Source organism: Otolemur garnettii, unplaced genomic scaffold (genome assembly GCF_000181295.1).
Source record: "Otolemur garnettii isolate 467f Iridium unplaced genomic scaffold, OtoGar3 scaffold00027, whole genome shotgun sequence".
NCBI lineage: Eukaryota > Metazoa > Chordata > Mammalia > Primates > Galagidae > Otolemur > Otolemur garnettii.
This window is the reverse complement of record NW_003852422.1, coordinates 719599-736265: the sequence shown is the minus strand read 5'-3', so window position 1 is coordinate 736265 and position 16667 is coordinate 719599. Positions and strand designations below refer to the sequence as shown.

At 45.8% G+C, this 16667-nt stretch overlaps 1 protein-coding gene across 2 annotated transcripts in view; it reads left to right on the top strand.

The window, feature by feature from the left end:
* Positions 1-16667, top strand: part of ATP9B (ATPase phospholipid transporting 9B (putative)) — a 244444-nt gene that overhangs the window by 204736 nt on the left and 23041 nt on the right. For both annotated transcript variants that reach the window (XM_003788391.3, XM_003788390.3), the window contains exons 16-21: positions 3225-3386; positions 4145-4237; positions 8873-8956; positions 9366-9536; positions 12941-13039; positions 14813-14902. In XM_003788391.3, the coding sequence (XP_003788439.1) occupies positions 3225-3386; positions 4145-4237; positions 8873-8956; positions 9366-9536; positions 12941-13039; positions 14813-14902 (699 nt within the window). The remainder of the gene's footprint in view (positions 1-3224; positions 3387-4144; positions 4238-8872; positions 8957-9365; positions 9537-12940; positions 13040-14812; positions 14903-16667) is intronic.

The window sequence follows — 16667 nt, the reverse complement described above, 5'->3', positions numbered from 1 at the left end:
GTGTGCAGGGGGTGGTGACAGTGATGTCACCGCTGCCTCACCTGGTGCTGGTGTTGATCTCAGTGTCTTGTCAGTCATTATTCCCAGAAACTGAAAAAGAACATCCAACTTCAGCATCCAGACGTGATCAAGGTGTATAAACATTTCATGGGAAGCTTAGACAGAGCTGATGACAGCATTGATAAGTACCAGGGCATCAATCCGTGGGAAGAAATGGTGTCCAAGTCCTCTTCCGTTCTATTTCAAATTGGCCTTGCAAACTACTTGCCACTGCATAAAACATAGGATGAGAAGCCAGTGGATTTTCTGGAGTTTCGTTGATGTGTGGTCCTGAACCTGGCCAAAGAGGACGACCTTCTTAGAAGCATTGCATCTACTCACATCAAGGTGCATGAGTCACATGGTGGTCAGGCGGGGGAAGTAGGCACTGAATGTTGTAAGAACACCACTTTAATGTGAAAAATGTGATGTTGCCTTACATGTACGGGTTCTGTGACTGTCACACTGAATGGCAGGGAAACATGATTTTATACATGTGTGGAATACAGCAGGTTTTTCCTAATATTCCAGTTTGGAACACCGCTGTACAACGGTACATAATAAGCTTTTTTTCTCTTCAAATTCTTGTTCCTGTGATTTTTCTAGTAACATACATGGATTACATGCAAAAATTTCAACCTAAAGCATAAGTGTTTTACAAGGACATCTTCTAACCTGTCAGTCCACCCATAGGTGCAGGTGTCAAGCAGAGAAGTGCCAAAGCCAGGCGTGTTGCTGGCATGTGGCAGCCGGGCGCCTCAGCCGCTGTTCCTGGAGTTCTGCAGGTGCTGTGCAGACCCACCTCGCCACCAGGTGGTGCCTGTGAGGGGCCCTCACAGCAGGGAAGTTAGCAGGGCTAGATGTCACTTTCCTTCCAGATGTGAAAGTTCACTATTTAACAGCCTCGTGTGGCTTAACACAGAGTAGGGACACTTCTGTACAGTTACATCTCTGCAGGGAAGTCTAATATATAACAATTTGCTGCCTCTGAATTTATAAATAGCTAACTGCATGATTCTATTAATTACAATGAAATTTGTTTCTTGAAAAGATAAATCTGGGCTGAGGAGAAGTCCCAGCTCTGTAGGCATGCGGTCACTCGCACTTGAGAAAGCACAGCTCTGAAGTGTGTCCAGCATTGGCACTGTGGAGAAAGCCAGCCGGAGCAGCCTGAGGACCGATGGGCTCTGCTTCCTGCCGTGTCTTGAAGGCCAGGTCATGGGCAATGGGCAGCTTCTCTCTCCTGCATAGAAGCAGGATGGTGTGTGTTCTCCTTGGAAATAGCACATGGCACAGTCAAGTACTTTCTGGGGTACAGGTAAACGACTTGGGTGGACAAGGTTCGATTTTCCCATCCTTTTTGCCTTTTCAGTGAGAGTGTGTTTCTGATTTTGCAACTGGAAGAACCACAAATAGAGCTCATTATAATTTCATGCAATCCTGCTTTTCTAGGATTACTCAGTTTCACTTGTCATAAGCTAACTTTTAAAATTACCAGAAGTTTATGAGTTAAATTTTTTTCCTAATGCATATGTTTTCCTAATTCATGTGATTTAACATTGTGTGATTTAAAACTGTGTAAGTATGTATGTGTCTTTACTGTGCTGAAACTACAGTCCTGCTTGTCTTTAATTCCTTTACAAGACCCTAAGCAATGTTGGAGAGTGAACTCATGCCACCCAACAGAGAGGAGGCCTAGCGGGTCCATTCTGGATTTCTCTGGAACACACCTGCAGGCAGGTGTCCATTTTAGGGGTCCCAGGGCAGCTCTCAGAGGACTGGCAGGCACAGGGGCTCAGGCCCCATACCCTGTTCCATGATGCCCTGCATTCCATAGAAGAATAAAACAATTGGCCAGGCATGTTGGTGCACACCTATAGTCCCAGGTACTCATTGAGGCCAAGGCAGGAGGATTGCTTGAGCCCAGGAGTTTGGAGTTAACAGTGTGCTGCGGCAGCCTGGGCAATAGAGTAAGACCCTGTGTAAAAACAAACAAACAAACAAAAAAATCCTGGACACTAGGCAGAATTTAAAATGTCCTTGAAGTGATTCAAGTTATCGGAACCCAAGATAAAATTCTAAGAGTTTACATAGTGGTTAAAATTGGAAGCAGGAGATGAGCTCACTGGCCTGGAGATACTGGTGTCGGGACCGGCAGGTGCTACAGAGCAGCATGAGGGGCCATCCCGGGGCCTCAGGAGGAACCGGCAGGTGCCACAGAGCAGCATGAGGGGCCATCCCGGGGCCTCAGGAGGAACCGGCAGGTGCCACAGAGCAGCATGAGGGGCCATCCCAGGGGGCCTCAGGAGGAACCGGCTGCCTGCCTGGGGCCGCCCCGACCCTCTGTGGCAGTGGAAGTGGCAGTGTGTCGGAGATATGCATTCTTGCTGGGTCGTATGTCTTTAACTACCTAACAGGGTTGGTGTATCATGTTTTAACTAATTAGTTATGTTAGTTATGAGGTTGCTTTTAAAGATACAATTTATTTTAGAAAATACCTATTATCATAAAATATAATTTATAAATTAACTTTAGAAATTTTCCTCTTAAAATTTTTAAATTTTAATAAATTAATTATTATAGTAAGAATAGCTCTTATTTTTTGAGTACCTTTGAGGTACCAGGGAGAATATTCACATCATTTCAGCCTTAGAGCAATTAGCAAGTATCTTTTCACTTTGAGGAAGAGCAGAGTGAAGACCTGGCCTCAGAGCTGCCCTCTCTTTGTCCAGCTTCTCCTGTGATGTCGCAGATGTCACATGGAGATGCAGTGACTGTAGCGTTGGAAGCAAGACCAGGGTAAAGGTGACATTCTGCGTTACTGGCTTTCCTGTGGGGTCAGTAGATCAGGGAGAGCCTTGCTGGCCCCATCACTAGCTCCGCGGTAGCTGTCGGTGCTGCACTCAGGGTCTAGAACTGCTGTCTCCAGTGAACACATACTTAAAAAACGTCTTTATAATCCATAATGGCCATTGTTTTAAAAATATGAGACCAAAGAGTGTCTGTTGTTCACCTATGGAAACATTGTTCAACTGTGCATGGAAGTGCATAGTTGATGTGCCCCCAGACAGAAAGTCCTCAGTGTAATAAGTTTTCCTGAGTTTGTTGTGTCTCAGCACCTCTTTGGCTGCCGGCCTGCTTTCCCAAGCCAACTGGTGGCCTCATGTGTCACTGGTCTCCCTTAGGTCGCCCTGGTACAGTGGACAGAGAGCGTGGGCCTCACCCTGGTCAGCAGAGACCTCACCACCATGCAGCTAAAGACCCCTGGCGGCCAGATCCTCACCTTTCGCATCCTCCAGATGTTCCCCTTCACCTCCGAGAGCAAGCGCATGGGTGTCATCCTCAGGGTACAGTGTGGTGAGGGGGGTTGGTACCCACACTTGACATTTCCTCTTGGCTATTTTAAGACAGATAAAACAATTTCCCAAAAGAAAAGTTAAAGTTAAATGTTTATTCAAATGCCTGTGCTTGTTACAGTTTTTTAAAAATCTAAACTAAAAATTTGTTGGCTGGGAAGCTGGTATGGTTCTAGTGAGAAGAAACAGCTTTCCTATAAGACCTGAGGCAGTATCAGTCAAAAGTGTGACTTGTTAATTTTTGGAATCAATTTAACCTATTTTGTTTTATTTTCAGTGAAAACAGGCCAGAGAGTTCACCTTAATGGTGACTTATGACCATTAATATTCCTGAAATATTCCTCTATTAGTTTTTTTTTTAACACATACAAAAAACATATTTTGGAAGTTTACTAAACTCTGAAGCATTCGATCAAACTTTGAAAATTTATGAGATGTTTGCATTAATGTATATAGCTATCATTTAATAAAAAAAAAAATTTAAAAAAAAGAAAATTTGTGAGAATTTGTCAGCCCGAGTCATGTACCCATGAAATGAGAAATGTTATTTCAAACACTTCAGCATAGTGTCTCAAGATGTGCAGCTGTTTTCTCAGTTCTTGGCTGCACGAGCATTGAAGGGCAGGCACAGCCTCTAGAGGGAAGGGCAGGTGGCCGCCGACGCAGGTGTGTACTCCCTGAGGATGCCTCACCTGCACAGCGGGCAGTGCGGCCTGGATGCACCTGTGTTCATTTTTGTTCTATTGCAGGATGAGTCCACAGCAGAAATCACATTTTACATGAAAGGTGCGGACGTGGCAATGTCCACCATTGTGCAGTATAATGATTGGCTGGAAGAGGAGGTGAGTTATTCTCAACATTTGTACAAATGTTTTTATGAAATTTAGTGAGCAGGTGACTGAAAAATAGATCCTTCCCCAACTTGTAGACACTGGTGTCATTGGAATCAGTTGAACCATCATAATTCCAAACTGGACACTGACAGGTTGCTGAGAACAACATCATTTTCTTCCACTAAGTTATTTTAAATGTTTACCGTTCTTTTCACTTTCATCAAGCAGAGAGAATAGGACTCCTTTTTAATTATGAAAGCTTTTCTTTCCACATAAATAACTATTTTTGTTTTCTGTGTGAGTGCATGTAGATAGCTATGAGTTGGTCCTTATTGATAATAGTGAAAAATAAAAAGCATTGTTGATCGTTCACTAGAAAATTCTCAAATGACATTGTATATATAACCAAAGTTATATTTTAATATATTTCTTTTGTGACCTAAATATTTGCAACCTTTTAATTAGAATTTGATGCTAATTTGAACATAAGGTTCACTTACAATAGAAATAAGATATAAATATGAGCAATTCTATATTTCACTAAATTCTTCCTAAACAAAAATGATTTGTATTAATAGTTAGCCTTCTTAGGCTATATTACTTATATTGAGTTTATGTGTCTATTAATAGTTGATTTCAGAGTAACCCTAAAGCATTGCAGTTGTAAGCATGACCTTTTCATGGTGTGGGCATTACGGTCGGTGTTCAGACATCTCCCATTCACCCTGAGACCTCAGCAATGATCTGTCAGTACAGCAGCCACACCCCACTGCTCACAATGCTGTTGGCAATATGAATCAATGCTAACTTCAGGGCACTTTGATCTAATCATGGGCATGAATAAATTAAACTCCCTGAAGACCCAGTAAAATGCCATAAAAATTACTTTTGGTCATAATGACATGCAATTAATTATAAAATACTTGTTTAATTTATTTAGCTTTATGAGGTCAAATCAATAAATATCTTGCAACAGACAAATAATGTTAGATTGTTTTTCACAAAGATAACTTTAATAAAAATTTTATGTACATTTATTTTCTCAACATTGCATTTGCTTTCCATAGGTATATCTTTTGACCCTTCACCAACATTGTTATTGAAAATACTATTCTAGTCTGAAAGCTTTTTACTTAAGAAAAAAAAAACAGGGCAACACATTCTCAGAGCCTGAGTTTGTAGGAAATTACTCAGTTTCAAGCAAGCTCTCTAGAGTTGGATTCTTGGCTATAAACTTGTGTCCTCCAAATGTTTGCAAAGAAAAAAAAATTGCTCTGATTGTATAACAGAAAGGGCTAATTTTTGAAAACTTGAAATTCAAGGATTATTAGTCTGTAAACAGACTTAAAATAAAAATGTTCTGGGTAGATGGAGGTGTTGAGATGAGTGGCTTCCCTCCCTCTGACACAGACTTAAATCAGGCTCCAGACTTAGTGTCATAAAGGAAGCAAGGACACTTGGCCCTGCACAGCTGCTTGTGACCTTTGACTCCCCGACTCCACTGGTGACAGCTCCCTGCTGACCAGAGTCTCCACAGTGACATCACAAGTGACTGACAAACACATGTTCTGAATGTTCTGTGTGTCACACACTGTGTCCTCACTGTAAAGTAGGCCACAGAAAGGAAGCTCCCAAAAGAGGAAATATGTGGACTGATCTTCAGTGGAAGGGGATTGTCCTAACATGGGATAAGGAGGGCTCATGTGGGACCTGCGCAGCTTGGACCAGGCTGACCAGGCTGAGCTATGGTTAACACTGGGCAGCAGGGAAGGTGTGATGGGGTCACAGCCTCGCCTCCATAATCACAGTGGTCTGTGATCATCACCTTTGGTGTCTCCTGTGACCCTTGGCCCTGTGAAGGTCACTATCCATTCCCCAGAGAAGGGAACTTGAGGGGATATATAGGTTGGGGTATGCAGGGTGGGGCTTAGGGCCAGGCTGGGCTCTTCTCCAGCCCTCCCTCGCAGCCTCCAGATGTGGCTGCACACATCACATCCACATGCCAGGTGATTAAACAGGAATTTTCAAAAAATAGGAATAATAATAGTTATTTACCTTCTATCAGATGAACCTTCTTGCAGATGAACCTTCTATCACAAAATGTAGTAAATTGGCTTTATTAGGGTTGGATATCCCACCTAGAGACCTAACTTTTGCCTTAGAGCAGTGGTTCTCAACCTTCCTAATGCCACGACCCTTTAATACAGTTCTGTGGGTCATGACCCACAGGTTGAGAACCACTGCCATAGAGACAGTTGGGGGTGACAGGTTGCACGTGACCCCCGAGCCTGCACGTGACCAGGGTCCAGGGTGTGTGTGTGTCTGTGTGTACCCCAGTGTGGTGCAGTGGTCCTGATGGCTCCCCAGTGCCGTCCCTGGACAGTGCCAGCCCAGGTACCCTGTCTCCACATTCAAGGCAGCTGCGGAGCAAGTCTCGGGGTGCTTCCACACACATGTGCCCCACAGAAGGCCTATGGGTGGCCCTCACCGGGCCCTGTGCACCCTTTCTCCCAACACGGGCTCCTCAGTCTTCAGTCGTGACATTGCATAACCAGGTTTACTGTGTTTGATTTCCTTTTCATTAAAAATGTAGCTAATTAATTGGTCTAGAATGTATTTGCTTAAGTACAGAATAATAGTATCAACTTTATGGAAACAAGCTTAGTTGTTCTCTAGCTATAACAAGTTCCTCTGCCCTTGAAATTTGCTAAAATTACCTTTAGAAGACTCTGCCTCATGGTGACAGCAGTGACAGAGCCTGGTAACAGGCAGCACCACCTCTGCTGGTCTCTGTCCAAGAATTGCCTTCACCTCAGGGGCCCCTGACAAAAGCTAGGGTCGGGCCTGGGCTGTGAAAGTTCTTGGGGTTTCAAGGAAGACATGATCACCACTGATTTCTCTGTGTTACCAACCACAAATGCCAAAAACAGCCTAAACTCAATGGGAAAGAAACTTTAAAAACATTAAAATTTGGCACAGCTCTGCAATATTTGCAATTTGAGAGGGAGTCAAGAGTCCCCACTGAAATGTTTAAAGTCCTTTATTGTTGAGTAGAAACTGTGAGATGTGGACAGTGGCACAGCTTAGTATTCGGAACATTGTTTTTTAAGTTTATTTCTTATAGAACACAGTATTGTCTGAAATACCAGATTGAAATCTTAGGCATGCTTCCTAAGCACTTGGTAATAAGTCTCAGAACTCCCTGTGTGTGTCTGTCCTCAGTAGAGCCAGACCCCCCTACAACCCTGAGCACCTGCCCTGCTAGACCTGCAGAAGAGGTGCTCTGGGTCTGCTCCTCAAGCAGGGGTCGCTGATGTGAGTCCTGCCTTTGCTGCCCTCTTGTCCCATTGAGGTCTCTCTCCCTGCCTACAGCCCTTGGGAGAACTCCCTCCCGCCCTCCAGCCTTCATCTGCCTTGGTCAGCCTGCTCCTTGTGGGCGGGCACTGCCTTATACCCAGGAGCAGAAGGGGACATGTTTGGATAAGGAATGTGCTTGCCATGCAAGAGAAGTCCCAAGTTGTGGGACTACACATGCTCTCTGCGGGCAGCCCTGCTAGGCTTCCCCTCTGGTCACCTGTCATATCCCATGACCCATGAGGACAGGACCCGTAAGGGACCTCGTTCACTCTGCAAGTGAGAGGCCAGCACAGGATAGGCCCAGCAGCCCTGCTGCACTCCTCTGGCACATGAGCATCTGGGTGGGAGCCCAAGGGGCAGTGGTCTAGTAAGAATGCACTCCCAGAACTTGAAGGCTGGGCCCTGTCCACACACCCGCTATGGGAGCTCTTGACCATGTGTGCACATCGGGGCATGCTTTGGGGATTGTTCCATTACCTCCAAATAGGTTTGTTCCAGCCCATGAACAGCCTCAATTCCAGGAGTCTTTTCAGCCCTCCTGCACTGACACCGCTGGGTAGGTACCTCTGCTGGGGCCAGTGGTGATTTGTTATTCTCAGGCCTTCTGTGGCTATGGGCAATGAATGCATTTCCATTTCTTGTTTGCTTTGCAAATCAAGTCCCATGCTTCCACAGGGCTCAATTTCCCTGCCCAAGACTGGCCACAGGGCCAGGCCCATGAGCTGTGGGGCTGTAGCACAGCAGCCTTCAGGTGCCTGGTGTGGCCAGGGACACGTGAGTTGACAATACAGCAAGAGCTCACGCAGACCACTGTGTCTTCTGGGACAACTGTTACTTACTTCCACCAGTGGGGAAAGCAAGGGGCAGGATGTTTAGGTGTGTTGCCTGAGAACACAGTAGAACCTGGCAGAGACTTGTCTTCAGACTCTGCTACCTGGTTTTAGTGTGTATTCTTACCCTCCACTCCCCAGCTGAGCCCTCCCTGCTCACCTCCACTCACTATCTGAGTTGGGAGATTAAAACAAGTTCTGTATAAGCCGAAATCCCTCTAACATACACACTGTGCTGTGTGGCGATGGCGCTGAGCTTCCGTCTCATGAGGAAGAGCCACTGTGCAGGCTGCACTTTCCCTAGGGCTCTTGCCCAAGTTTCTCTACAGGACACATGCACATGGAACCACAGTGTTCACCAGAGTGTGGTGTGACCGGTGAGGTCATCCTCAGGGTACATGTCGCACATGGTAGGACACTCTGTGGGACCCGCAGGTGACATGGCCTCTCCTTACAGTGTGGCAACATGGCTCGGGAAGGGCTGCGGACACTCGTGGTTGCCAGGAGGTCGCTGACGGAGGAGCAGTACCAGGACTTTGAGGTGAGCTGCTCCCAGGTGCCCATCATGGGCAGCAACACCACTACCCCAGCACCTGCTCTTTCCACTGACATGATTTCTTCTGTCTTCGCATGAAATGGCAAAGTTGGAAGTGCCAGAGCCCGGGCGCAAAGGCAGCTTCAGAAGGGTCCTGGTCTGGGCTCTGCAGCCTCCTGTCTCCATGCCCTCTCCAGCCCCCTGGGAGAGGGGGTCACAGAGCAGCCCTTATAGAATTTCTCTAATGTTGTAACTTACAAGTGCATAAGTCTTGGGTGATGATGCAGCACACTCGTAGAGCACACACACGTGTACATGTGGGTATCTCCCTGTGTCTGCAGGGTGGTACCATCCATCAATGTGGAGTACACACAGCACGCACACGGTGTGCACATGGGCTCTCCTCTGTCTCCAGAGCCGATACAGCCAGGCCAAGCTGAGTCTCCACGATAGGACTCTCAAGGTAGCTGCGGTGGTCGAGAGCTTGGAGCGGGAGATGGAGCTGCTGTGCCTCACGGGTGTGGAAGATCAGCTTCAGGCAGATGTGCGGCCGACCCTGGAGATGCTCCGCAATGCGGGCATCAAGGTAGCGTGCCCCCCGTCCCAGCTTCCCAGACACTGCTCTGTTCCTCAGCCCCCCGTCCCGGCTCCCCAGACACTGCTGTGTTCCTCAGCCCGCCGTCCCAGCTCCCCAGACACTGCTGTGTTCCTCAGCCCCCCATCCCAGCTCCCCAGACACTGCTGTGTTCCTCAGCACCCCCTGTCCCGGCTCCCCAGACACTGCTCTGTTCCTCAGCATCCCCCATCCCGGCTCCCCAGACACTGCTCTGTTCCTCAGCACCCCCCATCCCGGCTCCCCAGACACTGCTGTGTTCCAACAATGAAGTTTGTGGCACTTGGTGGGCTCACAGACACAAGGATTATGGGGAGAGCTGTCCCACCCCCTGTCCTGGGGGATGCTGGAGCCATCACGCTGGCACCTGTCTGCATGTGGTGCCTGCCACAGGGTCTGTTCCCTGTACCCTCTGCCCTCATGGAGCCCTGACCTTTCCCTCCTGGGGAAGGTCTTCAGTTTGTTCCCAATTCCACCTCGCGCTCTGCCCCTCCTGTCTGCTGTCAGAGCTCTGTGTCCTGCGAGGCTGAGCCTGGCCTCCTTCCGCAGGCCCAAGTCTCCTGGTCGGCTCTCAGGGCCCTATGTGCTTCTACTGTGGCAGCACTCAGTGGCCCAGGGCACGTGTCCAATGGGGCTGTGTGGGCTGAGGGCTGCTCACTGAGTTGTGCCGTTCAGTCATCCCATTCTTCAGAGCCGCTTATATGGGCAAAAACTCACATTAGAGTGAGGGTCGTTCAGAAACCGACATCAAATAAATGTTTTGATGAAATAATTTGTCCCCACTGTCACAGACTCAACGGTACAGCAGGATGTGCAGCGGGAGCCTCAGCGCTCACTTGAGGTGCCTGAGCGGTGAGGCATGTGTGAAGGTGCTGCCTAGGAAGAACAGGTGTCAGCCTGTGAGGGGCCCTGGAGAGTCCCCTGTCTCAGGGCCGTGCGCCTGACACTCCCACAGCCTCCCCATACCTTGGCAGTGCCCCATCTTGTCCAGCTGCTTGATCTCTGACTGCTGGGCACTCAAATGTGGCATCTGTAAAACTTCAATTTACGTTTCTCTTACAATGGGGAGATTCAGCGGCTCTGAGTTCTCTGGGGGTTTCCCTGGAGACTGCACGGCAGTGGATTCACCTGCTATGCCCACACCCTGCTGCCTCTTCCTCACTGACATGTCCTCTTCATGGATGGGGGACGTTAGCACTTTGTGGTAGTTTTATTTTTTAGGAAACTACTTTCTTACTTCCCATGTTCTCACTGAAGCTGAAAGTTCAGTTAAAGATTTGTACAGAAATTTTAGTACTACCACAAGGAAAAAAATATAATGTGGTTTTAAAAGACAAACTTATATATTGCCAGACTGGAGAGACAAAACTGAAGGGAAGGCCCCTCACAGTGGCTCACACCTGTGATCCCGGCATCCTGGGAGGCCAAGGCAGGAGAATCTGAGCCCAGAGTTGGGGGCCCGCGGTGAGCTGTGATGGCTCCACTGCTTTCTCTCCAGCCTGGGCAACAGAGGGAGACCCTGTCTCAAAAGAAAAAAAACAAAAAACTGAAGTAAAATGTTGGAAAATAAAAGCTATGTCTAACTTCAAATCAAAATACATTCTGTGAGCCTCCGTGCTGACACTGTGGCGTGTGTGCTACTCTGCAGGGACCCGTGCGGGTACACAGTCTGGAAGGCTTAGTCGAAAGTACATCGTGAGGCTGTCTCTGATTTCAGAGGAACTGTTCAAATAGGAATTAAAAATAATGAGAGAACATTCAGATTCACAGTGTTATAATTACTTAAACTTAATTGAGTTGTATAGCCAAAAAATTGTATGAGGAAATGAGGTTAATTAGAAAAAGGTGGACCTGTTCATTTCATTATAATTTTTAATAAACTCTGATCAATCTATTTCTTAATTATACATGCCTGATTATCAATATGTTAAAGTAGAAAACATTCCTTGGGTAAAGATGTGGGTGTTTGTATTAATTCTTTGCTAAACCGTCTAAGAGATTCTTGAGTTCTGCCTTTATCCTCTGCGTTCCCTTTCTGAAGGGTCAGGTCCTTTTCATCTCTTTGCATAATGAGAAATCTGTTTTCACATGTTCCTCTGAACCTGGAAGGTGATAGGTACTTGAGCCAGGCCTCACATATGATTCCTGAGTCGCACTCAGCGTTGCTATGGGAACTGTTGAGCTTTGTCAGATAATTTTATTATGTCATAACCTCAGGTCCAGTCATGTGAATACAATGTGTAAAATAAATAAAAAAGCCCAAATCTTCAAACGTTGAAAAGAACCACAAATAGAGCATACCTAAGTAAATAATCAGGATACCTCGTAAGGATTTTTCTGTTTCCTATTTCCAAATATGCATATTTCTATATGACGTATAGAAATTATGAAAAGAGGAGATGAAGAGAATATTACTGAAAGATTTTTGCTGTCATGTGAAACATCCTGTTATACATCAAATACCCTGGTATTGACTTTCTTCATAGTCTAGGAATGTATACTCACATGTGCGTGTGCTTCTAGTTTTCTAATATAAAACTAGTATTATTTGACATTTTTTATTTGATATAAACAACTTTTGGCTCAACTCTGAGCCAATTACCCATCTGAACCTCAGTTTCCAGCTGAAAAGCGAGTGAGTTGAAGTGAAGATCTCCTTGATGCTGCCCTGGCCAGGTGCCCTGCACAGCCCGTGTGTGGCATGGAGGGCCACGGCGACGGGCAGCTGCCCCATCAGAGTGCCTTCAGGTGCCAACCTTGGTGTCCTCCACGGGCACCCAGAACTTTCCACTGTGTCTGGGCTTCACTTTGCTCTCACTTATAGCTGAGCAAGCGCAGACACTGTTCTATTGTGGTGAAGTGTGTAAAACATGCAGCTTGCCAGTTTAGCTGTTTCAGGTGCACAGCCCAGTGGCCTTGAGCACATCCACACTGCTGTGTAGCATGACCTGTCTGCCTCCAGCTTCCATCTCGCCCACCTGCAGCTCTGCAGTCATTAAACATGCAGCCCCCAGGCCCAGCACCACTACTTCCTTCTGTCCCTGGGACTCTGAGTCCTGGGGACTTTCTGGGAGTGGAATCACATGGAATTAGTCCTTTAGGGACTGACTGACTTCACTGAGCATAATATCCCCAAGGGTCAGCCACACTGGCCTGTGTCAGACTACTCTTCCTTTCTTAGGCCAAGTGAGACTCCCTTGTGTGGGGAGACCACGTTCTGTTTGCCCATCCATCTGTCAGTGGACACTGGGGTAGCTTCCCCTTTTTGGCTGTTGTGAATAATTGCAGTGGACCTGGGTTTGCAAAAGTGACACATTTAAGAGGTGAAAGTGGTGTGGTTGTATTATTGAAGTTCACCAGTTTGAATTGTTCCGTAGATATGGATGCTAACAGGCGATAAGCTCGAGACAGCTACTTGCATTGCCAAAAGTTCACATTTGGTGTCCAGAGCACAAGACATTCATATTTTCAGACAAGTAAGTGTGTATCTAAATCACTTACAATTTTTAAATGTTGTATCTTGCAGTTAAAGCCTATTGTTTTTTGAGGATGTATATGCACTTGTTTATTAATTACAAAATATCCTTTTTAAAGGTATTGTAATTTTAAAAATATACTCAATTTCTTTTAAAAAGTTAGAGAGATTTCTTTTAATTATAAATATCATGATCAAAACATAATCAAAAGCTGCTTTTTGATAGAGTGAATAAGCTCTAAAATCTCAAGTTTTTGCTGTTGTTCTGTTAATATTATTTACTATTGATTTTAAAATAGACATACTACATTCACTTTCTATTCAATTTATAAAAATGTATATCCATTAAAAAATTACATTTTTCTATCAATTACACACACATGTGGTCCAGCAGCTGCTTTTGTGAACAAGCCCTAAATACAAAATAAATATGTTTTCAGTCTACTACCTTTTTCAGACTAAATGCTCTTCCTTAATTAGTTCAAAGAAATGAATAGAAATAATCTAAATTCATATGTTTACTGTATGTATTAATTATAAGTAAATTTAATTCAAACAAAAAATAAAAATTTCTTAGATCTTGATTGATGGTGGGTAAACAGACATTGTGTGCCTGTGTCTGTTCTAAATGAAGCACTTGCACCTACTGAAGTAGTTACTTGAGTATAATTTACATGTAAATGTAGTTTGTTCTGAAGCATCAGAATCACAAATTAGGCCCTGAAGACTACTATTTGCAATTAAATTATTAATGTTTCTGATAAAACTTCAGATCAATTGTTGTTGACTTTTCAGTGTTATAGCACCACAAATTAAATTTTTCACAATAAAATCTACCTATGTAAAGATGAGTCTGAGATTGTAAATTTGAGCCACACGAAGCTTTTAATTTATTTCATTCCCATAATATATCAATTATTTTATGCCCCATAAAGTCTCCACAGGAAGAATGTCAAAAACTAGTACATTGATTTTTGAAATATTGTCATTCTAAAATATTTCAAGATCATGACTTAATTTTAGATTTTTAAAATCCTTCCAACACTAAACAAAAGCGGGAATAAGTTGAAACTCATGGCAGAGACAGCAGAAGGAATTTCATAAAAGTATTTTATATCATTTGATAAATGATGATAAGATATAAGATACGTATTTAAGTAAAATCTTGATTTGCATTAGTTCTGTCTCTTACCTGACTTCTGGCATAGACAAACTCACCTCCCCTGGGCTTCGGACTCTAGTTTGTTGAAATGAAACCCTGTAGACCTGTGCTGGGGCCCTTCTGCATCAGTGATTCTCAACAGCCCTGCTCACCTGCGCCAACCCCCTCCAGCCCAGTTCTCCATTAAATAATTGTCTCGTGTGAGCTGCTAGAAAATTTTGATCATTACAGCTGTATCTTAAGGGAATGTATTCATCAAAGCCAGTTACCCTCCCAGACTATACCATGGTAATTAGTAACTCATAGGCACCCTTTTACACAAATTTCATGAAAGTGTGGTATTTTCACTGCACTTTACACTGTAAGTTTCTTGCTCTCAGTTGCCACAAATGAGAAAACAATTTGTGTTAAATGAGCAGGTAGATATACCCAGCACTAGAAGAAAAATTTGGAAAGACCTTGTTGTAGGTCCAAATGTGAAACACCTTTAGATATTAGATAATAAATAGGTTTAGAACTTCTTACCATAATTCTGCAAATAATACCCTATCTGTTCTTGCCTCTAGTGTACGAAGCATTTTAATTTGGGATAATTTTTCTCCCTCACTGCAGGTAACTAGTCGGGGAGAGGCCCACTTAGAGCTGAATGCACTTAGGAGGAAGCATGATTGTGCACTGGTCATCTCTGGGGACTCTCTGGAGGTAAGGCTGTCCTGGTGCCATCTGTCCTTCTGTCCCTGCTAGCAGACCCAGGGTTTCTACTGCCCGTCTCTGTGAGGTTCAGACACTGCCCTGTTGTGGTGGTGGCATCTGTAGCTCTGGTGAGCAGGCCCAGCTTGAAGACCTGAGTGCAGTGACCATTCCTGTTCTTAATGCTTTAGAGGTTAGCTGATATCCAGCTCATCCAGACACCTTTCTGGGCCCTGGGCCTGCTGCTTGTGGTCAGCAGCTCCACTCACCTGTAGCCCTGACTATGCCATCATGATTCTTGGTCCACATACACCTTCAGAGAGTGCCCATGGGATAGAGAGCTGTCTGGTGGGGTGCTGGGGAGCGTGCATTCTCCAGCCAAGTGAAACAGTGAAATTGGCATATTGTGTCCCTATCTGGGAGCATCGTAGTCCACCCTGGAGTCTATAAATGTCCTCAGGACTGCATGAAACACTGGATAGAGATGGCCCACGAGGGCCAACTGAGGCTGCCCAACGCTGGGGAGTTGCTAGAGCGTCTTTGTCCACATTTTTCTCTCTACGCAGCCTTGGCACAGGCCCTCAAGCTTGACTGTCTCAGCCCATCTGTGCTGGCAGCCTGCCAGAGCTAAGCCCTCTGAACTGGGCAGCTGTCAGCTGTCCCAGAATGTCAGCTGAGGCACATCACATTATTCAGGCATCTCACAGAGGCAGCTTCTCAGCGGAGTGGCTCCCCTCACTCCACCAAGTCACTGACAGGAGCTCATGCTGCAGCCCATCCTGGGGATGCTCTGGCCCTCAGAGTGTAATGCCTCCTTGGAGTGTAGTGCGTCCTCTGCAGAAGGGGGACAGTTCTTTGTGGTGCGGAATTCCTTCTAGTCTTAGGTCCCTTCTCTGTGAGTCACTTCCCAGTATGCCCCCATAAGTGGACAGCAGCAGCCCGTCTCAGAGACAGTTAGTCACCTTCTCCCTCACCTTCTGCGGAGTGGACAGTCGGGAGACCCTTCTTGCACAGGCACCCTGGCTTTCGCTGTCCCCAGAGCTGTCCCATCTGAGCATTACAGTCCCTTATGGGGCTGTCCTGTTGTCTCATCACATGACCCCACAAGACAGTATGCTACATCCTTTGCTTCCTAGTCCTGGGGCACGCTCCAGTCTCTGCCTTCCAGCCCTGGGTGGTCTCTGCCCTCCAGCCCTGGGTGGTCTGTGTTTACTGTGCCTGTGTGTTGCACAGAGTTGCACAGGTGTTCGTCTATACAGCCAGGTGGCTGTGTCAGCCCTCTGCCCTTCCTGCCCTTCCTACCCCAGGCCCAGCACTCACTCAAGACTACCATTGACCTCATATTTTGGCACTTGTTTCCACAATCTCTGTAGAGCTAATATTTGATTTTTTTTTTTTTTGAGACAGAGTCTCACTATGCCACCCTTTGGTAGAGTGCTTAGGTGTCATAGCTCACAGCAACTTCAAACTCTTAGACTTAAGCGATTCTCTTGCCTTAGCCTCCCAAGTAGCTGGGACTACAGGTACCTTCCACAATGCCCAGCTGTTTTTTTGTTGCAGTTGTCATTGTTGTTTAGCAGGCCCAGGCCAGGTTCGAACCCACCAGCCTCAGTGTATGTGGCCAGTGCCCTACCCACTGAGCTATGGGTACCACCCTAATACTTGATATTTTAAAGTTTTGGTTTGTTTGTTGTAGAGACAGAGTCACACTCTTGCCCTGATTGGTCTTAAACTCCTGAGCTCAAGCAATTCTCGCATCTTGTCTCCCAGAGTGCTA